A 26,095-nucleotide genomic window follows, 5' to 3' on the forward strand; every position below is an offset into this window, starting at 1 on the left:
TTTGCAAAAGAAAGTTATTTTCTTTTTCCCATTTAAAAATCATTTATAATCTAATGTAGCTTGGGAATCTTACATCTAGAAATTCAACCAAAACAAACATCACAGATGAAGGCATATTTGAGTCTGACAAATAGAGCTCTAATTCAAAGCATTCAGAAGCATGCATCTTTTTTTTGGTTCAAAGAAGAGGAGATGCAGAGTACAGAAATAATTAACTGTAAGTATGATTTGCCATCAGGGGCTTAATGGTGAAGGAAATTCAACTCATATCATCCAGTCAATGCATCTCTGGTGTCAAATCTTCTTCTCCCTTTTTGATTTAGTACTGTGTCACTGCTGCAGAGGTCGACGGAGGCCAGGTATCTGCAAAAGATATAGAACACATTTTCAGGGTGGATATTGATATAACAGTCTCAACTTTAAGAAAGGTTTATAAGGGGTTTTAACAAAAGGGATTTGCTAGCCAATTTCGCAGAAAGCCATATCGTGGCTGACTTTTGCATGTGAGAAAAGCCACACAGGTTCACTTTTTGGCAGATTTTGTCTTTACTCATTTAATTTATCTGATGTGGCTGTTCTCACATGCAAAAGCCTTCTGCGAAATGGCTTTTCCGTGAAATTGGCTAGCAAATCCCTTAACAAAAAGGGATGAATTCTGATAATCTTAACTCAAACAAAGGTGCCCAAGGGTTTGAACAAAAAGGATGAATTTTGATGATATGCTCATAGTATGACAATCATAACTCAAACAAAGGTTCCCAAGGGTTTGAACAAGAAAGGATGAATTCTGATAATATGGTGCGTAGTATGACAATTTCCACCCTAGCATGATGAGATGGTTGGGCATTCAAATTGTTTGTTGTGAAAAATGGGAAAGGGGCATCTTTAATCTTTTGTCATTTCATTTTATTAAATCTGTTCAATGAAATGGAGTGTAGAGATTTACTATACATTGGAAGAAAATATCTTAGATGGCCTGAGTTCCATTACCTGAATAGCATATTGATGTGATTCCAGTTGGCCCAAAGGCCCCACTAGTACCTAACTACATTGTTCTAGTCCCCATGCAGGTTTATTGAAGCAAAAGAAAACAAAGACAAGCCTTAAATTGGCTGTACAACTACAGTATCATGACGAGATGACGTCAATCTAATATCAATGGAGTTTGTTCGAAAGTCCAATCTTCTTTAGGACTTGGGGACCTGCCATTTTCTTGTTTTTTGGAATTTAGAAGAAATAGTTTTTATTTATTTTAAATAGGATCAGGTATAATTGGGGTTCTGGTGGGGGTTGCTTTTGAAGGTCTTTGTTTTTCAGTTTTAAATAATCGAGTTTATGTTGGTTTTAGCAGCAATTTCTCTTTGTTCAGTTCCCCCACTGCAGTCCATACAGCCCCATTTGTCAAATCTTCACCCCCTTTTCTGTATCCTTTATTAAGTTTTGAACTTTATTTGAAGTTTTTCTTTCCTGGTTTCTTTGGTTTTAGCTTGTTGCATGAACAGGTAAGGTCCTGTTGTAATCCATTTTACTTTCTCCGTGCTACTTTTTTTTTGTTGGAAAATTGTCTTTTTGTAGGAGTCATTCATCTGAATGGCTAGTCCCTGTTTATAAAGGATTTAGCATTATCATGACACCTATCACTAATTCTATGAAGCATCTTAAATTTGAATAGCCATCACGACTCAAAGAAGTTTTGAGGAAATCAAAACATGTTTATCTAGTGCACCCATTCTTTCCTTACTCAACATCGACAAAATTTTAAGAGTAAGATTATTATGCTTCTAAGGTGGGAATTAGGGCTGTTTGGAGCTAATCTTTGAAGTCTATTGGGTATCCTAGTGATAAGTTAACCAAAGACAAATTGTACTACTCTAAAGATGTGCTTCACCCAGTTTTCTGTTCATTTGATCCATGTTTCCTGGTTAATCACCTCAAGGCTCTGGCCGGTTGCTTTCTTTCTATGGAATGCACATAGAAAGCTGAAAAAATGTTCTATCTCAACAACTTTCTTGCATTTGGTTGGGGGGAGTAAAATCTCGAACTACACGAGACTCATTGTTGACTAACTATCTGCGCATATGGCACTCACTTTTAGCATTTGTATCTTATGTCCTAGGAGAGTGGAAAATGCAATATTTCGAGTGAATTGTCTGAAAATCCTCCTATTTCAGTGATGGCAACCCCTTCTAAGCCCATGTGTTTATAATGATACCCCTTCTAACACTCTGTTTTGACAATGACATCCTTCGAGGGATGACAACCAAACATTTCATTTCTCCACTTCACTTTGCTCCATGATTTTAAATTTCCACCGAAACCAACATGAAATGACCAAAATGTTTCCGTTTTGATCTCCACCCCACCAAAACACACATTGAAACGAAAAACCTTAAGAGTATTAGTGGTATATTATATAATTATATCTATTTGAATTGCACGTGAAATGTGGTGTCTTTATTATATATAAATATTTATACGAATTACATGTAAAAGGAACTATGTGTTGAATTATCAAACATGAGCGACAAAGCGTGTTACATGGTATTCGGTGTTATTAGACCATTATGGATGGTTGTCTTGCTTATGTGATGGACTGATGGTTTCTAAGTGTGTTTTTGTGCTTATTCTAGTATTTCCAGAAATTTCATCTTAAAATTCTTTCATTTGCATATGTTTCTGAGATTTTACAGGATTTCCACCAAAATTTCCAACTGAAACTGAATCGTTTCCATTTCCGTGGCGATCGAAACCAAAGCCGAAATTTAAAACCTTGCTTTGCTCCACTTCCACTTCAGGTGGGGCTCACTTCATTTCACTTCCTAGGAAAGCAACCCGATGGAGCGCAAGAGAAAAAAAAATAAAAGAATAGAAATACAGTAGGATTCGGAACACATTTCCCATGCCACTAGAGCATTCCAACAGCCATGGTTCATCGGGTGTTGATAATTCTTTGGCAACTACCTGTCGTAAAGCACTAACCTAAATGCCAATAGGGCCTATCTGATTGAACGACAACACTAAATAGTGGAGAAATTGATAATTTTTTGGAAACTTCATATTAGTGAAAGCACTAACCTCAATGCCATGAGGTCCTATACGATTCCGAGTAACAAAATTGATCACAAGAGAAGCGAATTCATCGGGTGCATCTTCCTGTGACATGAAGAGATGTGAGACAAACATCTAATTGTAAGAAACTTCTGAAAAATTAAGAGAAAATTACTATACAAAATAGAAGAAAGAAACCTGTATAGCATGTCCCGTGTGACGGACAACCACCATTTGGAACTTCCCTTGCATTTGACCAATCGTGAGAGATCTAATGTGGTGGAAAATAGGTAATTTTCGGTATGATTAATGAGCATATACACATGTACCCCAACAAGGCATCTCAATTACAACAGAAATTACAATACCATGCACAATTTATACAGTTAGATGAGAAAGTAATAATGTAAAACATAGCAGCAACCTAAAAAAGTATACGAGAGCAACAAGTTAGCTTGTACAACTAAATGTTTGCTAGAAACCAACTCCCAATTTGTTTGAAAGTTCATAACTACACCTATGCTACCGTGTTCACAAACTTCAACTCGATGACATCCCAATGCTAATATCGTGTGAAAAGTAGTGTTTAACATGGAGTTCAAATTCTCGACAGGGAAGTAACATAATGTTGCATTTTCCCTTTATAGGTCATGATTCAAAGAACAAACTTGGATGCTCCGACATGGTAAGATGTCTCTGATATAAATAAGGATTAAAAGAGAGGAAAAGAAATGAGTAATGGGGACCAACCATGACAGAAAAGAAGCCAAAGCAACCAGTCCTCAAGTGGGACCTACATGGAAGATTCCCTAGCCATATAGGGATGCATATGTCTTTTCTTTTATTGTAAGGGCAAGTTCGTCTTTATAAGCAAGTCATTTAAGTCAGGGGAGGCCCATTCATGTTTTAAAATCACAAGTTATTAAATAACGAAGGGGCCACGTTGACATTATAACAAGAGTCGTCTAATTTTCACGGGTTTTAGGTAGTCTTTTCACTAGGTCCAATAGGAGGTTCAAATAGGTCTTATGTTTATTTTTTATCTCCATGTTCCAACTTAGAATAGGATTAGAGTTCGATTGTACAAGGTCAATTTTTGGGGGGTTGAGCCTCCCTCCCTCCCTCCCTCGTCTATGCAAGGCCTTTCACCATTGAACTCATGAATTGATTGACTGGATAAAGAAGTCTGGTTGCTGCGGCATTTGCATGTCTTGGCGTGAGAAGCCTCAAGCTCCTCGTCTCGGTGTGATGCCTTGAAAGCCAAGGAGTGATTCCTAGAAACCCTGGAGGATTCCAGTTCTATTCTTCTTCGCTTTTTTTCTCCTCCTTTTATTTAGTCTTCAATTCAGTTCAGGAGTGATCTATATTGCCATAAAACTTGCAAACCATACTCTGCTCCAGGTTCGGTCTTTTAATACCTCCCAACCCCTAATTCGTACCCTTACACCAACCGATCACCATTCCTAAAACCTTCACTTTATTTTCCAATCATATTTCAACACCCTACGTTGCTGAAAGTCTATACTCCACTTGAAACCTGCTACCAGTCACCTTTAACCTGCCCTACATTTTATTATCTTTGCAAAACCTAAAATCCCAAAATGAGCCTGTCATTTAAGTGAACTTAAAGTGACTTGAACATAAAATGCAATGAAAACATAAAAATGTCCCTCTACAAATATAACCCCACAAATATATAATATAACTCCCAGGACTATACAATAATGGGCCCCAGCTATACTTCTACGCTCCTCAAGCTTGAGCATAGATCAGTATCACACATGCCCAGCTTGCCAAGAATATTATGAAGACGAGCCTGAACAATAGTTGTAGTAAATATATCAGCCAAATGAGATAAAGATCCAACAAATGGAGTGAATATAGTCTGAGAAGAGACTTTCTCACAAATAAACTATCAATCCACTTCTATGACCTTAGTCCTCCCACAAAAGACTGGGTTAGAAGCAATATGTATTGTGGCTTGATTATCAAGGTAAGAGTTGCATAGGAAAAGAAACCATGGTTTAAAATTTTGGCTGAAATAATTTTGGATTTGGGCATAGATTTCAGAAATTTTTAAAATTTCGGCCGAAATGACCGAAATTTGAATCCTTGATAGAAACCTCAATACCCATATCTGTGAGGAGAATGAAACCACATTAGCTCAGACCATGGTTTTAAATTTCGACCGAAACCAGAAATTTTGGGTTTCCGTGGAGACCGAAAGCGAAATCTCTAATACCCGAAACTTTACTTTATTTCGACCGAAATTTCGGGATCCAAAATTTAAGGAATACTACCAAAAAATCTGGAATTTATTCATTATTTACTATTTTCCAGAAATTTCTGCCGAAATTACCGAAATTTTTTACGAGATAAAATATTACTTTATTTGATTTAGTTGGATTTCGTCCGAAATTTCAAAATTGCGGTTTCGGTGAGGACCGAAATTTGAAACCATGGCTCAGACGCAGCACGCACCAGCGAGCGATGTTTAGCTTTAGTTGAAGAGAAAGCAACAACAAATTGGTTCTTACTCTTACATGTCACCAAATTATCACAAATGAATACACGATATTGCTTGTAGGCCTCCCATCATTATACGAACCAGCCCAATCAGCATCACAGTACCCTCTTATATCAAAGTAACTATGATCTTGATACAGAAGGCTTACGATCTTGATACAGAAGGCCTTTACCTGGTGATCCTTTCAGTTACTTTAGAACATGAATGACAACCTGATAATGATGTTTGATGGTTAATGAATGAATTAAATTACAACATCATAAGTAATGTCAGAATGTATAATAGACAAATAAATATATTTTCCAAGTTGCTCATCCCTTAAAACTCTGAAATATGTCCATGAATCAGATTATTCAACCCAATCGGACCAACAACACATTTTACTCATGAAGAACGGTATCTATAAGAAGATTTAGGAGATATTTCCTCCAAAAAATGAAAATGCCTTTCCTAGATCTAAAACACTTGAGAAGGCTAAGATCCTTAATAAAAAAAATACCTCCAAGGTACTTCTTTACCTTGAGAATCTCTTCACAACAATCCCTAGTAAGAACAATCTCATCCATGTATACTACCAAAATAGTAATGAGAGCCTTCATCTTCTGAACAAAGACATTATGATCATACATACCTCTTCGAAAGCCAATATTGAGGAGAGCACCACTTAATCTTCCGAACCATGCTCATGGCAATTGTTTTAAACCACATATGACCTTTCTAAGAAGACACACCTTCACATCTAATTGATGCAAAGGGCAAGAATGAGGCGCAACAACTAAAAGAAGTACACAAATAGAATTCAGCTTAGCTATAGGAGCAAAAGTCTTATAATACACACCATCCAATATGAGTAAATATCTTAGCAACCAAATGAAGAGGATATTGGCCTTCTAGGACAGGAGTGGGCATCCAATTTATCATTTATGCAACAATTAATACTGGTTCATCTCAATAGACTCTTCTGCCAAAACCTGAACCATTTGAGGTTCTAATTCAATTGAGACCAGCAAATAACTCTATCTATCTTTTAATGTCTAGGAGTGAAAAAGATAATGGCTAATATTAACCAAGCTCCTCCCACTTTCTGTCTAAGAAGTCCAAAGAAATCCTCAACCAAGCAATTCCCTTTCGGAATTGTTTTAATTTACCTATGCAACTGATAAATACAGGCACAATCATCTCTTTGGGAGTCAGTTCTAGCTGTTGCTTTCCATATTTTAAGTGATTTTCGAAGAAACAGAAAGCTTTGAGAAATATTTGGTTCCATCGAATGAAGAAACCATTACGTAATAGTGGGATTCTCGCATTCCCAATCTCCATGGGATGGATCATCCCCTATTGGCTCTTTTGATTTCCCTATTATATAACCCATTTTTTTGGACTTCCAATAAATATTTTTCTTAGCGACTGAACCCATTCAAGATAACTTCTCCCGAGTCTAACGGTGACGATCATCATACTTGGTGGTCAGTGTGACTACTTCCCATAATCGATACATTTTTCTAGTTAGATTCTTCTTTTTCCATTACAATTCAGATCACATATAAAAATCAAAGAAAAAAAGAAGTAAAGAACCAATCTCAAAAACTGGTTTGCATCTGATTGATTCCTTCATCACCAAACCCTAGAAAACCTCCACGATATGCATATGGAGGGTTCTGATCAGCTTTCAGCTCGGAGCCCACTCTGATACCATTATATAAATCAAGATTAAAAGTTTGAAGATGAAAAACAAGAGATCAGAGGAAGAGGGGAAAGACGTTAATGTGGTTACAAAACCTAACCCACGAAGATACGGTATAACCCAAAGTGAACTTAGAGACTTAAACATTAAAAACAATGAAAACCGAAAAATGAACTTCTACGAATATAACCCCATGAAGATAAAATATTAACCCCTATGACCATACAATGATGGGCTCAATCTATTCTTCAACAGTCCCTAAAGCTATATGATACATAATATTGAAGGGCTATTTAAGCAACTAGATCAATTATGGTGAATTGGCATCCTACTTTAGCAGCGTATCAGTTGCAGAAACTTGCATACTTTATAGGATGCCAATAGAAAAAAATTCGGTATGGATAACCTGTTCAAAAGTTGGCAGACGGGACTCGTTTAAACAGACATTCAGATATTAGAGAGGCCGTACACTGATGATAAAGGTGAGACCCAAAGACTGTATGTTTGACAACACTCTAAAGTATAGGAGGTCGGGCATCTTGTGAGTGAGATACATGCCAATGAAAAAAAAATATAGATCTATTACTAGAAGTACGCCAAAAAGTGAACCTGTCCAATCTGTCTGTTCCCGCTAATAGTAACAGCTTTGGCACCGGGCAAGATAGAAACTTCTCAGAAAGACCTTCATACCTGGAATAAGGCATAAAAGAGCTTTTTGTTAACCATTTCTTGGGCAGGAGCACATGAATAAATAATGCGGAAACAACTTTCTGAATCAAAAACAAAAGAAACTGAATATTGAGCTTGGACTAGAAACATATGTAAAGAAAGAAACTTTCCAAGGGCAGTTACAAGCTTTACAAGGATTGAAATATGTAAATATGGTATTCAAAATATATGATGCTGATATTTTTCACAAAAAAAAATACGATGCTGAAGCGACGGCTGCTATGCCAACTGTGTCACTTATGATTAACACACAATTATATTTCACAAATATGAGAAAAGTTTGGATAAGAAAGAATAAACTAGTAGAAAATATAGTCCGCTCAGAAGTAGTTAAACGAAGGCTGCTTGTAACGCCAGAAATAGCAGCAAGATAGTTACAGAAGTTGATGTCTGGAACCTACTAGTTTTGGGGAACATACTAGTTCTGAATATGAGTGGCCACAAAACAATAGATATTTGTAGGAACTAATAATTATGAAATTAAGATATCTTATGGAAGGATATACAGACTAATCAAACAATCCATCCTGTAACAAAGGGAAATGGATAAGACAATGGTAAGAATCATGTACCGAGTTCAATATTGTGTACAAAGTCCCAATACTGTACAAGGTCACAGGGGAATGATTAAGGTTTTCGTGATGTAGAGATCCTAAATTGGGATACAAGCTCCACTGAGTGTTACTAGGGTCCCAAAAGTATAGTTGAACCACTAATCAAAACACTGTACAAGTGCATCCTGGTTGACCGTTTTTGGAGACTCATGTGAACCAGGATAGCATACTCAGTTTGAAAACATCATGTCCCTGGTACGCATTATGCAAATGAAGCTCTCTTGTTCGCTAACTAGGTCCTGTAGTGTGCATGTACCGCATTGAACCAAGAGACATTGATTTGTTAACCATGGACCTAGTATTTTTTGAAGAAAAAATGCACAACTTCTTTAAATAAGGACAATAGTGCTTACTGTCCTCAGACAAATAGTTAATTGAAGCTTGACTGATCTCAATAGCTGTGGGACTTTGTGTTGCCCCAAATCAAGTTTGTATTCAACCATTCGAAGAATTTCTGAACTGGAAGAGCACCATTTTAAGTTGTGCATGGAAAGCTTTTGAGACATACACTTGAGACACACTACTGATTTCTTACTTCAAGACAGTTATCTATTTAGCAGGTCTAGGTTATGCATCCCTTGTACCTCTCTTAGGGATTTCAAGTTTGGGGGTTGCATGCCGGTGGGCTTGCCGGTTACTTTGGGAGGGATAAGACGAATGGATTAGTGGAGGGCCAATTTTATTGGTCGTCCTTGAAAAGGGATATTGCGCGGATTGAGACCGAGTGTCACACGTGCCAATTAGAAAAATCTAGGAAGCAGAACATTGGTTTGTACAAGTCATTACCTATTCCACATACTCTGCGGCATGATGTTAGTTTTGATTTTGCCCTTAGGTTGCTTAGGACAGTTAGGGGACATGACTCTATTCTTGTTGTGGTGGATAAATTTTCACAGATGGATCATTTTATTCCTTGCAGCAAAACAGCTAATGCCTCACATGTGGCTAAGTTGTTCTTTCGGGAGGTCGTAAGACTTCACGGGTTGCCCACCTCCATTGTGTTTGACAGAGATGTTAAATTTGTTAGTTATTTTTGGAAGACACTGTGGAAACTCTTTAGAAGCCAATTGAAGCTTTTCTCAGTATTTCATCCCCAGACTGATGGTCAAATTGAGGTACTTAATCTTGGTCTAGGTGATTTGTTGAGGTGTTTGGTATGTGATCGTCCGAGTACATGGGATTTGTTATTACATATTGCTGAATTTGCCTACAATAGTTCAGTTAATCATAAAAAATGAAGCCCATTGAAATCCCATTATAGTAATGCCAATAAAAATCGAAAATGAGAGACCCAGACTGGCAAGGGAACCTTTTAGAGTGTTCCTGGAGTCATCCCTCACCAGCCCATCGACCCCCTATTTGTTATTACCAACTGTTGAGTTTGCCTACAATAGTTCGGTCAATTGGTCTACTCACAACAGTCCGTTTGAGAGTGTTCATAGTCACCTGTCACCAGCCCATTGACCTATCCATCAGATTCGGATGATTCATTTGTCCAAGACATTCGTGATTTGCATGTTCATTTACCTCGGAAAATTACCTTAAATAAGAGACTACAAACTTGCTGCTGATGTACACCATAGGGATATTGAATTTAATAAAGGGGACTATGTCATGGTTCGTGTTCGCCTTGCGCGCTACCCTCGCCGTTCCTTCAAAAAGTTACATGCCCAAGCCATTGGACCTTTTTTGTGTCATTTGTAAGCATGGCCCTAATGTATATTTAATTGACTTACATGTTGTGATATGAATATTAGTCTCGTATTCAATGTGGAAGATCATATTCCTTATCAAGGTACCTTGGAGCAGTACCACACTCTACACTCTCCGGAGGAGAGCACTTTTAAGCCAGGGAGAAATGATGGGGATTGTAGGTGCCCGTTTCAGAATTATTCTAGGCGCGGTCGCAAGCCTGTGGGAGCCCAATATTGCCCTTTAGATATTTTGTTTTTATTTTATTTAGTACTTTCAATTACCCATGTATATATGAGGGCCTGATGTATTGACTGTATTGAACTGGTAGCTTTTGGAATAATGCATTGCATGACTTTTCTTCTCTTCTTACTATCTCTCCTTTCCTGCTATTTCTCTTCTTCCTTTTCTCCCTTTTCCCTTTCTCTCCTCTTCCACTATTTCCCTTTCCTCTTCCATGCTCTACATCAATTAAACCCCCTTCTTTACCCATAATTTTATCAATAAAGAAGTGAAGTAACATGTTAAAATTTTGATTATCCAGGTATGAGTTTTAAATTAGTACTTGCTTATATAGATTAATGATCTAGAAATCAAACTGTATTGGACAATTATAAGATGACTAGATCGAATTGTAAATTGGATCGTAATTGCACGGCTTACTTTTAATAAATTTACATATTTCCCAATCAATAAAATTTTAACATGACCTATCAATTCTTCATGACATTTCATGGCATTCTCATGTGGTGACAAATTATATAGAGGATCTTGACAGTCCTAAACGAGGAAGCTATATTTAGTATATTACCTTCTATTGAATGCCAATACCCTTGAAATAATAAGATAAAAACTAATTTGAAACCATTATCAATCATTAAAGTCTACTTATATATTTGAGCAAGGTTTGTGCATAATTTTTGTTTGCCAAATAGCTTTCAAGTTGAATCTGGAAAAATACTATGGCAGTACGAATTGAATCATAAAAGTCGAATGATAAGTCATATGATCTTAAAAAAATAGCATTAGAAACATGCCACCATAAATGGAACTGTCCGTTGACTAAGGGAATTTTAGAATTATTTTGGAAAAGGTAAAGCCTGAAGTAAACAGATAGATTGTTGATTTGCCTTTTTAACTTATATTTTTTTCATACAAAAAGAATGTAAGAGCGGCATTTGCAATGATTGTATTCAATTGATATCATTTGTCACTTCTCCAAGCTTCAAAAGGTAAGAACTCCAACTAATGGAGTTAGAGTCAACTTTCCCCAACATACCCTTCCTAAGCAGTAATGTGAACTTTTGCACTGAAGAATATACAATGACATGTGGACAATCCAAAAAACTAAAGGAATAAAATTCAAAAAAAAAACATTTGAAGTAATGTTTTCAGCTGAAATGCCATAGGAAAGCTCCGAAATATATTTTCATCCTTAACGAACAATCATTCTGCAAACGTGAAGCAGAGATTAGCTTTACATACCATCCTTTCCAATATATTTCCGTTTCCTCTAGAGGTGTCCGGTAAGTATAACTGCAATACACCTTCAAAATCAGAGATGCTCAATGTAGGATTAGGGAGTGAAGGTTTCACCTAGACATACATGCATTGTTTTAAATTTTGGCCGAAATTTGGATTTTTTGACTGAAATTGTAAAAATTTCAGCCGAAATGACCTTAGTTTGAAAAAAAAAATGAAATTGAAATTTAAATCCGTGCCTACATGAATTACAAATGCATGATAACTTCCATCAAAGTGTGCAAGGTGAAAATGAATTCATCAGAGAAAAAATCAGACAAAATCAACAAATTGAATGTTGGGTATTGAACAAACAAGTGCGTACCATTTCTTTGAGTCGCTGTATTTTAATGTTGATGGAACAGAGAGACGAGCAGACTCCAAATTCCTTAAAGAGCCTCCTTTGACACTCCATTCAATCTATGCAAAGATCAATGTTTCAAGAGCATTTCTGAGATAATCCCAACACATCACAAGTAAAACTATGAACAAGATAATAAAATTACACAAAATCCGTATACTTCAAAAATATCTTATCCACCAAATAAGGATTATTTCCTTAAACAACGAGATGATAGGATCACAGTGGTGGCATGTGAGTGCCATTTCTAAAGAACATTTCAGATAAATTGGCTTTTCTATCTAAACAACATAAATACAATAGAAGGGAAAAGACAACACTTTTTTTCTTTTCAAACAATAATGAAAATTTATTGAAAAAGGAAAAAGAGAGCTACAATGGGATGGAGATTGCCCCACAAATAACAAGGCCCTATGGAACCCATTATTGGCAAAAGAGTCTGCTAAAAGCATAAGCACTTCACATGTGCAAATTTCTACGATCTTATAGTATGTGTCATTCTGCAAAAACCTGGGCTACAATTCTTTGCTCGTGTTATGATGTAACATGAGTAACCTTCAACCTCTAAATGCCCACCGAGGTTTCGAGGCCAGTCAAAAGGGCACAAATCTTCACTTCATTTGAGTATTTCAAACTTATCGGATCAAAATAGGCCACCGCTATCAAATTCTGGAGGAACACCCCCAACTCGTCGGGCTTGGATTCCCCAATGAGGAGCCATCAAAGTTCAGATTACTCATAGTTGGATGGAGAGAGTGGGCAGTCCCCTTTCCTAAACAAGTCTCAAATATAGTCTACCATCCATTCTTTCTTCATGATAGACCAACTAAAAATGAGGCTTTATAATTACTATACAAGCTTCGCCAATGATCTCTCTTTATCTTCCAAGTTTCTCTGATTCTCTTGGTTCTACACCCAAGGACCAATAATGCCATTTTTTTCAATTAAATCAGAAAATCATAAAGAAAGACCCAATAGATGCCAAACCAAGTAAGAACTTCCATCCAAACTCTCCTTGCCACTGAACAATGTATAAGGAGATGGGGTTACAAGATTCTTCGACCTCCTTGCACATCACACACTGAAAAAGGAACTTTAAAAGGACATCATTGGGGTATAGTGCCCAAATCAGACAATCATTTAAAAATGAGGAAACAATTGACACATCTACAAGAAAACACAGTAGCTCTAAGCAAATCAAACTTCTCATCCTTAAGATTACCACATGAAATCCAGCCCATCCCTCCACACTACTTCATTAAGAATCGAAAATATGAACCCTTCTCTCACATACTAACTTAGACAGGCTAAGATAAACATGGCACAAAGGAACATGACTGACCCCTAACTCTTCCCAGAACCAAATCCAAGCTCCCCGTCAAACTCTACACCTAACTAATGAAAGGAACTCCTATCTAACACCTTGCACCGAAGCCCATACCTCTACCTGATTATTTCTTGATCCACCCAAGAAACTCTCTATATGATTCCCCACAAAAATCCATCCCACCCTAAAGTACAAGAGGAAGCATAAAAATATGAATAATTATTATAATAACCCTATCAACATAAAAATAAAAAATAAAGGAATCAGAAGCACAGCCACATAGAACTAATTCTAACATAGTAGCCACGAAAAGCCAGACACTATGGTTACAGCTAACTATTAATAACAATGACAAATTCCAAATTTAAATTCAAGTCTAAAAGAAAACCCTCATTTATAAAAATTTTACTATTAAAAAAAAGGAGGAACAGCACAGGGTAGGACCCAGGAACTCACATTTTTTTAAACATAGTTTGAATTAACGTTTTGTTCTCCAATGATTTTTTTCAACATAGTTTCGGTGGGGAGAGTAGAGATCAATGGTTCTATAAGATGAAACGACACAACCCACTTGTTTTAAGCACATCCACCGTCCGGATTTTTAAGGAAATCAAATACTACACTTAAAATACTCTACGTCTCAAATGCACAACCCCCATGACCGGTGAAACAAATTACCACAACTCAGGGGTCACCAAGCATAGACAGAAACCAGAAAATGAAGAGAAGAGTGGCCCACTAATCAGGTAACTCTCTAAGATCGTGACACAGTCAATACCACAAGTGAGTACGACTTAAATCCTGAAATAAGACAGAAATTGAGAAAATTGAGAATCTACTCTCTTTTTCTATCTTCATATATGGAAATTCCATTTCTAATGAATAGAAGTATAATCATTGCCTGCTCCTATGAAGTTACTGTAAGGGCACAAATGGAGATGACGTGTAATCTTCTCTTGTCCATAAATTTACCAACTTTCATAGTAGAGCTTTAGAGAGAAAATACTAATTTACCCTAATAAGACACCTTTAGCTACCAAAATAACCTTTGATATATGTAAAGGTCCATAAAAAAATATATGCATCATAGCACACGTACATACATAATTTTTTTTTTAATATTACAGTCTCACCTCTCAGGTCAATGATGTGCATGATTAGAAACGGAAATTTAAGTTCAAACACAAACAAAAAGATTCACAGAAAGGGCTTCAAATTACGGTATGGTACATACTGCTTTTTCAATGGTGTGAAAATGTTGCATTCGGCTTGATAGGATTTTCTGCATATGAATCAAAGATGCCATGGCTGTCCCCTGAAGTTTGGATAATGTTCCTTAGAGTTGGCATGTAGAAACAGATAGGAATTTATCTCAGACAGTCTAGCAGTGCTCTAAAAGATGTTGGAGGCATACCTGGAGGCATATTCCTGAGGTCAGTCCATTGAGGCATAAACCTCGAAACCCTGAAGTGTAAGCCTCACATGAAATTGTGAATTTAAAAAATAAATTAATTGGTGTTTTCTTCTCTTTTTAACTTCAAACTACTATGATGTTATCAGTTCAAAAAAATATGATGCTTTAAATTATGGTTGTGTGTGTGTGGGTGGGTGTGTGTTTTGGAGAGAGAGAGAGAGAGAGAGAGAGAGAGAGAGAGAGAGCTATCTTACAGACCAAATTACTCTCATTTGAAATAGAGAGGATTTTAGGGCAAGGTTTTAAAAAATATTGATTTTTGCAATTACTAGACAGGAACTGATCAGAATTAAAATCCAACATATTTTGGTTAGTCATTCATTGAGATCTTTCATTTACATGTGAAGTTTGGGGTCAATAGAAACCCTTATTTACTTGTGAATTTTTCTTTCTACCTAAAATCTCTTCAACAGAATTGATTTTACTATTTCTCTGTGTTTTTGTGGGTTGAATAGAAACCCTTATTTGCTTATGAATTTTCTTTCTACAAAAAATCTCTTCAACAGAACTTTATTTTACTATTTCTCTGCGTTTTTCCTGTAGCTTTGGAGTTCGAAGATTGTTTACAAATTTAGAGTGTACAAAAGAGTTTTAGTGTGCCATGTGGCTTTTCTACAGTGAAATTAGGAGGGATTTTGTGTAAATGCGCAAGAAGTGCTGAGAGAAAAACTTAGGGCTACATTTAGTGAGTAATGATTTATGTCTGAAAATGAAGCACGGATGGTTCCAATATTTTTCTATTTTATTTTATTTTTTGAAAAAATAATATATAATAGGAAAATCCTTCGGCTTATGCCTCATCTCAAAAGGCCAAACACCTTGCCTCTTGCCTGCACCTTTTAAAACACTGCAATCTAGACATGGTTTTGCTGCAAAATGTACCTCCACAACATCAACCACAATCATGCCAAGCAAGTTAGGTATCACTTTCTTTGCCGCAACATGCACAGCAAGTGCTCCCCCCATGCTGCAAACAATTTTATGCGTGTCAGAATCTATATTTAATCATTACTATTTCATAGATAATACAGCAAAGAGTATCGTAGCAAGATGCATAAGAACCTCTATCAACACTCAAGCACAATGAATTTAATTAACAAAAAAAACCCTATCTATATCTTCCAAAAAAATATCGATAATCATGTTGCTTTGTCATTCAAAAAAGTTATACATATTAAAGTTATACCTTTTTCTTTTTCTCAAGGAAAGAACTCAACATAAATAATAACAAAATTAGATGAATAATAATAATTATAATAAAATCTATAGAATACAACCATTCAAAGAAATATCTAAAGAGTACAACTTATGACATACATTGATATTTTTGACATATGCATGTGACAGTAACTTCATTTGTATTGTCAAACACTTTGTTGTTCCCTATAGATCTTGATATTTTTGACAAAGAGAATGGGAATGAGAGACGTCGAAGATGGGAGAAAGAGAATGATGGAGAAACCATGGGGGTGAAGCCAACAAAGGGAGAGTCCTCTTTCACATTTTTTACAATATTGGGGCTTTGTTGAGGTTCATGGATATTTATATGGAGGGCTTAGTTATTTAAGTGGTGGGTCCTCATACTAGAGTAATATATTAAAATAAAAGGTAGTAAAAGGGTTTTAAGCGAATTTTAGGGGTAGCTAATAGGAAATAACAAATACGTGGGTCAGGGCAAGAAGGCTCTAAAGATAGATTTAAAAAGATCAGTGGGCTGTGTAAAAAAAGGTAAGGCGGACCATAGGCTGATGTGGAAATCCCAAACATATAGGCTAAACAAAATGCTAGACTAATGTGTGGGAAGCACATAGGTCGAGTTTGTTCTTTGAGTGATACAACACCCTAAGGGACTGCTGACAATGTCCCGGAAGGAAAAAATAATTTTTTATTTGTGCTAAAGGATATTTCGGTAATTTCTTGATGTAGTAGCATTGATATATAAGCCACATATTAGGGTTACAGGCATGAGTTTTCTTTGAGTTTTTCTTGACAAAGAGGAAATGAGAGTTTTGTAACCCTAAACCGAAATAGTGAAACTCTTCTCCCACGGACATAAGCACATTGTTGAACCACGTAAATCTTGTGGTCTTGTTTTTTGTGATTGTGTTTCTTGCATCTCTTCTTGTTGCTTGCTGGACATCGTGTTTGATCCTTATTTGAGAAGGTATTTCTCGGTCTTTTACACATAAATCAATACTACCTAAAAGAGAATAGCACATGTCCCAGTCTTCTACACATAAATCAAATAAAAATACTACCTAAAAGAGAAATAGTACAAGTCCCGGTCTTCTACACATAAATCAAATAAAAATACTGCCTAAAAGAGAAATAGCACATGTCCAATAATCCCATAACAAAAACTAAATCTAACAGCTAAGATGGTGGCTGGATCACATTTATGACAATTATAGGGGTAAAGATTTTCTTATTCAAAAAAAAAATAAGGGTAAAGATTTTCCCCAAGGCCTTGGTATTCTTGTATATGTGGAAAGTAGGATAATAATTATTTTACACAAGTCCTATGGGCAGAATATTAATTAGCATGCTTTAGTTTAAGTGTAATTATGTAAACACCCAAAAACAAATTATGTAATTTCTTTTTCCATTCACATGATATAAATTAGGAGACAAGCCGTGGGACCTAACTCCCACTCTTCCCCCACAAGTCATTAGTCTGCTTCCCTCTTTGTATTTTCTGTTCTTCCCTTCTATCACCTCAAAGAAACTTCAGTTTGACAGTATCTCCCTCAACCTACTTTTTTTTTTTGAATGGTATCCCTCAACCTACTTACGCACAAATTAAGAAAAGTACTTATTTACTTATATAATAAGATGCTTTTCTTATCATATTATATCCAGAAGTACATGTTGGGGTGCTGTTTTTCCGGGTTTGTAGTGTGATATATTCGTGTCCATGCCTGCCACAAACAAATGTCCGTGTATAAGTTACATAGTCTTCAGTTAATTATGAACTATTTTTACCCAGCTAACACACATTAATATTTTTTTAACAGCACCTAACAGCAGCACCAGGACTTTGAAGCAGTGCCCATATTAACAATCAAGTTAGAAAGAATATTGGGGTTGAGCCTCTAGCTCATTTGTAAATGGCTTTGTTCCTCAACCAAGAGATCGAAGGTTCAATCCTAGCTTACCTACCAAAAAAAGGTTAGAAAGCATATTAGGTTAGATAGTTTTCATAAGTTTTCACGTCTGCAGGGAGTCCTCTATCCAGACTTAGAGCTCTCTGAGAATTTCAAATGCATCCCACTCCCCATTATGATGTCTACAATGTGATAGTAGAAATGTCTAAGAGCTAAGTCCGTGTCTAAAGTCAGATCTAAGAACAACATGAATTCCTCTGCGTAATATAACGTCCTCCTATACAAATACAAAGACTAAATTTGAATGCCATGAAATCATAACTCTGAAACGAAATTGATCCAACAATAAGAAGAACTGATTGAGCTTTCCCAAATTTAAGACACAAAAAAACTGACTGACAAGAGTTTAAAAAATTCAATTCTGCACCAATAAGCATTTAGAATGGGCTAGTGTATAAGGCCACTAATGGCACTAACAATATTGAGAGATACACCAAAAAGCACGAGACTGAACCCTTGAGAATTAACATTTTAGACTCTCAAACCAGATTTAGCATATGCTTGAAGTCGCCAGACTTTAAAAAAAATTGAAAGACACATCAGAAAATGTTCATGTTAGTTCAGAAAAACATAACCGCAAAATTAATAAGCATTCTATTGCCACATGTAATTTTTGCCGGGATATGCTAGCATAACATGAAATTATAAATCATAACTAAATCAGCAATACTAACTCGTCAAGGGAAAAACCTGTGGCCAACAAGCACAATTGCTGGTGGAGAATCTCCATACATTGCCTTCAGAACAGCCAAAACATCATTGCATAGAGTCTGCGAATGATCAGGTCCCATTAGATTTTCGTGCATGGTCATGATCATGGTTTTAAATTTCGGTTTCGGTGTCAATTTCTGCCGAAATCCTGAAATTTAGGCCGAAATCCGGTATAAAAATAATTAAGTATTCATTTTCGAACAATATTAATTAATTTTTTTAAATGAATTTCTCAATTTCCGACAATTTCTGCCGATATTCCGATTGGGATTTCGTGAAATTTCGTATTTCGCAAAATTTCGGTTTCGGTCCCAACCGAAATCCAAAATTTCGGATTCGGACGAAATTTTAAACTATGGTCATGATTTCTAATAAAACAGCACCAAAAGACCAAAAGTTTTCAAGAAATACCAAGGAACAAGTATATTATATAAACTTATACTCTTGCAATAAATTCTTAGTCCGCAGAAGTATATACCTCTATAGATAGGTCCAGGTCATTGTCTGTGGATGACTTGCCATGTCCTCTCAGGTCCATCCCTACAACTCGAGCATTCTCCTTAATTTTACTTGCTGCTAATGCAAATGATAGCCTGGCCAAATCAACAAACCTCTAACGATCTCCATGAAAGATGACGTAAAGAACGTGAAGTTATAAATGGGTAAACTGCACATATTTACCAATTACCTCCAATAACTGGAAATGATATAGTTTTCCTGACAAGTAAGACTAATTTATCTGCTGCTACACACACACACAAACACACACATAGGATTTGCTAGCGACCATCGCAGAAGGAATTTCGTGGATGGGCTGTTGCATGTGAGAGCAACCACCTCGTGAATGAAGACAAAATCTGCTGAAAAGTGAGCCTGTGGCTACTCTCACGTGCAACAATCCTAGCTTACCTCCAATAACTGGAAATGATACATGCATACACGTGTGTGAGAAGGGAGCAGTGTTTAAAACTCATGTCATGAACTCGCCTGAGTCGACAAGGATTTTTCTTGACCGCGTTCCGCATTGCACCACATCCGCATTCCGTGTTTTGCCCTATGGGGTCAATAAAAACTCCTTTAACTCTCCCGAGTTATGACCACACCAACCGCGTCAACTGCATTCTTGGCCGCGTCCGCGCCAAGTCGACAAGTATTTTTCTTGGCCGTGTTCCACGTCACATCCGCGTTTTTAAAAAGTAGAAGGGAGTCCTTGCAAAAACCCAATGGCAAGGGCACCCATCAGACCCACATCACCTAACCGTGTTTATCATTTTTAATTTTGCATTTTTCACAATTCCGTTATACGTCACCTAACCATGTTCATCAGTTTTAATTTTGCATTTTACAGTTCCATTATAAATATGGTTGGGTGAAGTGGATTCAACTAGGTGGTCCGCGGTCTTGCCGCTGTGTTTTTGCAAGGGTTCCCTTCAGTTTAGCATCGCTATGGTCGGGCAGTCTTGCCGCTGAGTGTATGTGACCATATTTCAAAAAGAGAGAGTTTTGCAAGCAATCATACATAATCAGACAAAATAAAATAACTGAAATACAATGTGAAGTTTCTCCCTTGATGTTCATCTAAGCAAATGATTAGTTGATATTTAGAATCTAACATGCTATTTGTACAATAATGTATCTAAGCATACAACTAGCCAGTTAAAGTACAAGTTATAAGATCAAAAAAAATCTTCTTAGATAGCTAGAGTAACATGTACCCTGAATAACCGCCGCCATGTAGACAAAAAACAACTGGTCCTTGCGATCCTGCCAAGTATATGTGAAAAACCTAAACAACAACGCACATGCAAAGAGACCTTATTCATTTTTAACAATCCTACAATCAATGAGCAAAAAAATGATTACGCCATTCAAAAAAACAAAGAAATGATTACTCACATCATTTGATCCAGGTATGACAACATCGTCCTCTTGGTCAAAATAACCCAACCATTCTAATGGTGCATACTTCTCTAGTGAAGTCCTGCATGCACAATTGAGAATAAAATGAAATAGGTTACCCTAATTCATCCACACAAATAGAGAAGCTTACCTCATTATACAACTTAGGTCAAATTCAGCCAAACCATTAAAATAGTTTTCCAGAATCCTTATATATTGTTTAATCCCATGATCTAACTTATAGTACAATGGCCATTCATTAAATGCAAATATAAATAGAATGGACAAGAGGGACAATCTTGGACATGGGCATTGGTAGTTCCCTCTTTATGGCTATCAAAAGCCTTGAGTCCGGAGTATTTACTGTTTTGATCGTATCTTGTGAGTGTACTTTGCATCCTACTACCTCCCCTCAGCTCTGACATCCTTGGCTTGGTTGTCTCTCACTTTACAATTGACAATGGATAGTTGTTGTCTTGGTTATTCACAGACCTCTTATGGAATAGTCAACAACAAAATATAGTGGTTGAACATAAACATCAGCATCTCTCAGAAGTGATTCGAACCTTATTGCTTAATACGTATATACCAAAGTTAAATTCGGGCGATTTTGTCCTAAATCCAAATTGCTTGCTATTTAACTAATTGAATGCCATCATCCATCTTGTGTATACAATTCCAGCATGTGAAAAGATCTGCAATTGATGAGGCTGATAATTTTTCTAGGGAAGGCGCGGGGAAGCAAGAGCTTGAGCTTTTCGATTTCCTCCCGCCTTGATTTTTTGTTTTTCTTGTTCTGTTGTATTTCTTTTCTTTTTTTTTGCTCTTGTTGTCCATCTCGGTCGGCTTAGTATATTCCTTTCTTCCTATTAATGTCATCAAACCTTTCAAAAAATAAATCTCCTTATTTTGTTCTATTGTGTACATTCTCTATGTCTTAGTCTAGATGGATCTTCGTTCCGTTAAATGAGCTTTTCTTAGATTCTTTCGTACTCAGAAAGTATATCAATGGTACAATCCTCGTTTAAGGGATGAGGTGATTTAGTCATCTTAACGGCCGTTAGAAAAAAAAGGAATTCTAACATTTATTAGCGTTTTATTTGAAATATTAGCATTTTATTTATCCTAGATGGGGGATGTGCACATCACCTATGGCCCACCTTTCATACATTTTCATGATGCCTACCAACACTTAAGCACCAACTCACACATCAGTCATTCAAATTATGAACTTACTATTTTAGTAAGTATGAACTTACTATTTTTGTAAATACAGACTAACTATTTTTAGTAAAAACGAACCTTGACAAAAGAAACATCAACCCCATAGAAATAGAGGAGGAAGTTCTAGAGAAGTGTGGGAAAAAAAGTGAAAAGAAGCCTTTCTTGCGTTAAGGTACGCCCTCTCCTCTCTCTCCTTTCTTTCTCTTCTCTCCTCTCCTTTTCTACTATTCAATTTCTCTTTCGCCCTTCTTACATCCTATATTCATTCTCATTCTCATTCTCCTCCCTTCTTACATCATACATTCATTTTTTCCACTTTTTTCCCTTTTCACCCTTCACGATTGGGTTTATAAACTGTTCATTCTTTTCTCCCTTTGCACCTTTTCCTAGATGGGTTTATCAATTGTTCCAACTTTTTAGGGTTGCAACTCGGGTCGGGCGGGTCGGGGTTTACAGAACTGTACCCTACCCGAGAAATTATCTCGGGTCGGGAGGGTTTTTTATATGGGAAAACCCGAGATTCATAAACCAGACCCTACCCGAGATAGTTTTCAGGGTCGACTCGGGTTCTTATTGTTTATCGTAGGATAGTAACTAATTTCAAAGTTTGTAGAAAACGACAAATCTTCCCACCTAAAATCTCTAAATTTATGTCCATCAAACGCATAAACCTAAGAAGGAAACTATTTTTACACTTCACAAATATGATCACCTCAATTAAACAATTATATCAATATATTGAAAATAATTTGTCATGTGATTCAAGAGATATTTAAGAAAGCTACAGTACACCTATAAAGAATCGGGTTGGGTTTCGGGTTGCGGGGTTTTTTTCTTTAAACCCTACCCGACCCAAGATTGAGCTGGGTTTTTCAACCTAAAACCCTACCCAACCCAAGAACTATGATTTCTAAACCCGACCCATGTTATTTCGAGTCAAGATGCGGGTCGGGTAAAACCCTACGCAAGTTGCAACCCTACTTCTTTTCCCCCGTTTCAACATTCCGAGATGGGTTTATAAATCACTCTCTTTTCCGTTATTTTCTTCCCATTGATCTTCATACCCTTTTCTTGATTTTGATCTTTTTTGGATCTTGATCTTCTTTTGTTTCCTTGATCTTGATCTTGATCTTTTCTTGATACCCTTCTTTTCATGATCTTAATCTTTCTTGATATTGATCCTTCTTTCCTTCATCTCCTTCATCTCCCTTTGTCTTGGCTGAGATCAGTCCTTCCCTCAATCTAACTTTCACTCTTTCTCCTCTCGGCCATTACCCGCAGCTGACGATCAAGGCACAAAGCCCGGCACGTCACTCCCCAAGTACAGATATCATTTCCTTTATTTCAACAACCTACCCATATCATTTCCTTTATCATCCGCCGCGGAGCTGGCAGATCTACGGATATTCTTGAAGACAATCAAGGACCCACCCACTATATCCTAAATCTCAACAAAAAAACAGCATGAATCTTCAAGGCGAGGCAAAGAAGCCACTAAGCCAATGAATGACATGAAGGGAATCTCCCTCAACAATCACTCAGTCCAAGCAATCTTTGTCCAAAGATTTAAAACCCTGATGAGCTGCTTGAACCTCCGCACTAGCATCTGATATCCCTATTGGTCCTGCAAATGCCCAAATGACCTCACCTCCTGCATCCTTTAACATACCTCCAATGCCTGCGGGTCCTAGATTTCCCATACTCAAACCATCTAAACACAACTTTTATTCGTTTTTCTTTTCTTTTCTCAAATTTTTCAAACACAAACTCGGCTTGCGGATTATCACAGCGCAGGTACCTTCCGTACATTCTCACACCTTGTAAATAGCAAAATCAAAGATAACAAACAGAACACAAGAAATTCAAATCCGAAATGGCAACCTACAATAACATTTTAAAAAATCCAAAAAAAAATAACAAGAGCACAAAAAAATCGCTATGCAAGTGCAGATTTTAGAATTTTTATTTTCGAGGCCTTTTATTATTCCATTTTAGATTTCATTGTTACATGCCTAATTGGACGTAACGCAAATAAACAAGGAAAAAGACAGAAAAGTAGGGGGGAGGAGGGTGATTCAAGGCAACTGGGCCTTCTAATGGTTCAATTAGAGAGTAACCATGACTCTCTTGAAACATAAGTTACTGTTTTGGTTGCAAATTGTCTATTTTTCATTAAGATACAAGCCCTTAAATACAAACACAAAGCATCACCACATCACTACCCTATTAACCCACTTACATGACACTTAAGCAATAACTAACACCCACAACCCTAAAACACATTCCCAGCAACCGGACCACCTAAGGGTTTAATTCGAGAGGAACCATGACTCACTTAAAACATAAGTTTCTGTTTTGGTTGCAAATTCTATACATTTTCATTAAGATACAAGTCCTTAAATACAAACACAATTACATGATGCATAAGCATTAACTAACACCCACACCCCTAAAACACATTCCCACAAGTACATAATAACCACACTACAACAACCCCATAAACAACATAATTATATGCACATATCATGCATTAAGAGATGACCCTAGAACCGGATTCCCTTAATCTATTGTTCAAATTCAAGAAAGCACATACCAACAATAAGTCAATAACGAACACCCACAGCCCTAAAACAAATTCCCACAACTACATAATAACTACATTACAACTACCCCATGAACACCGTAATTATATGCACATATCAAGAATTAAAAGATTACCCTTGAATCCAATTCCTTTCATCTATTGTCCAAATCAATGTAAGCACATAACATCAAAAATAATAAAAGCAAAAGAAAATTAACTAGAGCACAACAAAATCGCTATGCGAGAACCTGGCATACATGCAAATGCAAGTGTTGATCTGTTATGTGCCTAATTGGACGTAACATAAATAAACAGAGGAAAAAGATTTTTTTTTTTTAAAAAGAGGGGAAGGGTTGATTGGAGGCAACTCCTAAAACAAAGTTTCTATTTCTATTTTAGTTGCAAATCCTCGACATTTTCACTAAAATACCACTCCTTAGATACAAACACAAAGGTGTGCCACATCACCAACCCATTGACCCACTTACATGACACATAAAAAAAAAAGAAACTAAAATCCACAAATCTAAAATGCATAATCCTACAATAACTACTTTGTAACAACACCATAACATGTACTTATCATGATTTTAAATTTTTTTAAAAATTTTCAAGGCCTTTTATTTTTAGGTTCTAGACTGCATTAATAAATAACCCTAGAATCCGATTCCCTTCATCTATTGTTCAAATCGATGAAAACACATAGCAACAAAAATAATAAAAAAAAAATGAGATAAACAGAGAATAAAAGGGTTTTCTTACTTAGTTGCAGGGCGATCGGGAATGGGAGCAAAAGCCGAGGGTTTCTCGAAATCTTCCGAATCCTCTTCGGCTAGAGCAGAGAGTTGAGAGGATTCCATGGATTTTGCAGAGATTAGATTTGGAAAAGGGAAGATGAAAAGCGTTGGCTTTTCTTCTTTTTTTCTCTCTGATGTTTACAGAAAAACTAAAGTGGCGGGTAACGTGGCCCGCTGGTGGGGCGTGGCGTGGCGTGTCACTAATACTGTTGCCCTATTTGTGCATGTTTCATTTTGGGACTGGTATCCGCATTGCCTTATTTTGATAACGGCACACATCACTTTCTTTTAGTGTTCTAATTGGATTTTAAGAGATTTTATATGGTGGTGCACCCCAAAAATACATTGTGTGGGGGATCCTTACCATTCATTTGTTGGGCTCAGACATAGATAGGGGTCCATAGGATGTTCTTAACCCTCCTATCCGTCCAGGTTTCTATGCTGTGCCATCCATTTTAAATCTCTACAAATCGGAGGGCACCCCTATGTCAGGGACGAATAAAATGATTCAATGAATGGTTTGATCAGCCAAACAATGTGGGCCCCATTGGATTTTTGGGCTGCATGTGCATGCACGGCTGTTAGTGTTTGTGGCAATCAAGGGCATTGAATTCTTCTGACGTAAGTACAACAACCCCTCTTTAGTCATTGATACACTGCCGGGGGTGTTCTTGGTGATCAAAACGGGCAGATATATCATTTCCCAACAAAAATCAGGAAACTAGTATCTCATGAGAAG

General features: G+C 36.7%; 1 protein-coding gene across 1 annotated transcript; it reads right to left on the reverse strand.

Moving 5' to 3' along the window:
- LOC143864847 (esterase/lipase/thioesterase family protein) lies at nucleotides 1–25,549 on the reverse strand. Its single transcript, XM_077375706.1, has 13 exons — nucleotides 25,322–25,549; nucleotides 20,749–20,833; nucleotides 20,568–20,638; nucleotides 19,331–19,445; nucleotides 18,832–18,911; nucleotides 15,860–15,944; nucleotides 14,738–14,818; nucleotides 12,141–12,235; nucleotides 11,780–11,830; nucleotides 7,869–7,949; nucleotides 3,247–3,319; nucleotides 3,076–3,153; nucleotides 1–363 (listed from the first exon to the last, which is right to left on the reverse strand). Exons 1-13 carry the CDS (start codon nucleotides 25,417–25,419, stop codon nucleotides 331–333), a joined length of 1,026 nt encoding a protein of 341 aa, XP_077231821.1. The 5' UTR covers nucleotides 25,420–25,549; the 3' UTR covers nucleotides 1–330.
- Nucleotides 25,550–26,095: the final 546 nt, after the last annotated feature.

Source organism: Tasmannia lanceolata, unplaced genomic scaffold (assembly GCF_043159265.1).
Source record: "Tasmannia lanceolata isolate RefF3 unplaced genomic scaffold, GAP_Taslan_0.1 ptg000054l, whole genome shotgun sequence".
NCBI classification, from domain to species: Eukaryota; Viridiplantae; Streptophyta; class Magnoliopsida; order Canellales; family Winteraceae; genus Tasmannia; species Tasmannia lanceolata.

What these genes read in the sequence shown, in the direction of transcription:
- LOC143864847 (XM_077375706.1), bottom strand. Translation starts at nt 25,419, where the DNA reads ATGGAATCCTCTCAACTCTCTGCTCTAGCCGAAGAGGATTCGGAAGAT. An exon ending in ACCTGGACCTATCTATAGAG is followed by an intron (nt 18,912 to 19,330) that starts GTATATACTTCT and finishes GATCATTCGCAG; the next exon opens with ACTCTATGCAATGATGTTTT. An exon ending in GAAATATATTGGAAAGGATG is followed by an intron (nt 7,950 to 11,779) that starts GTATGTAAAGCT and finishes GCCTTATTCCAG; the next exon opens with GTATGAAGGTCTTTCTGAGA.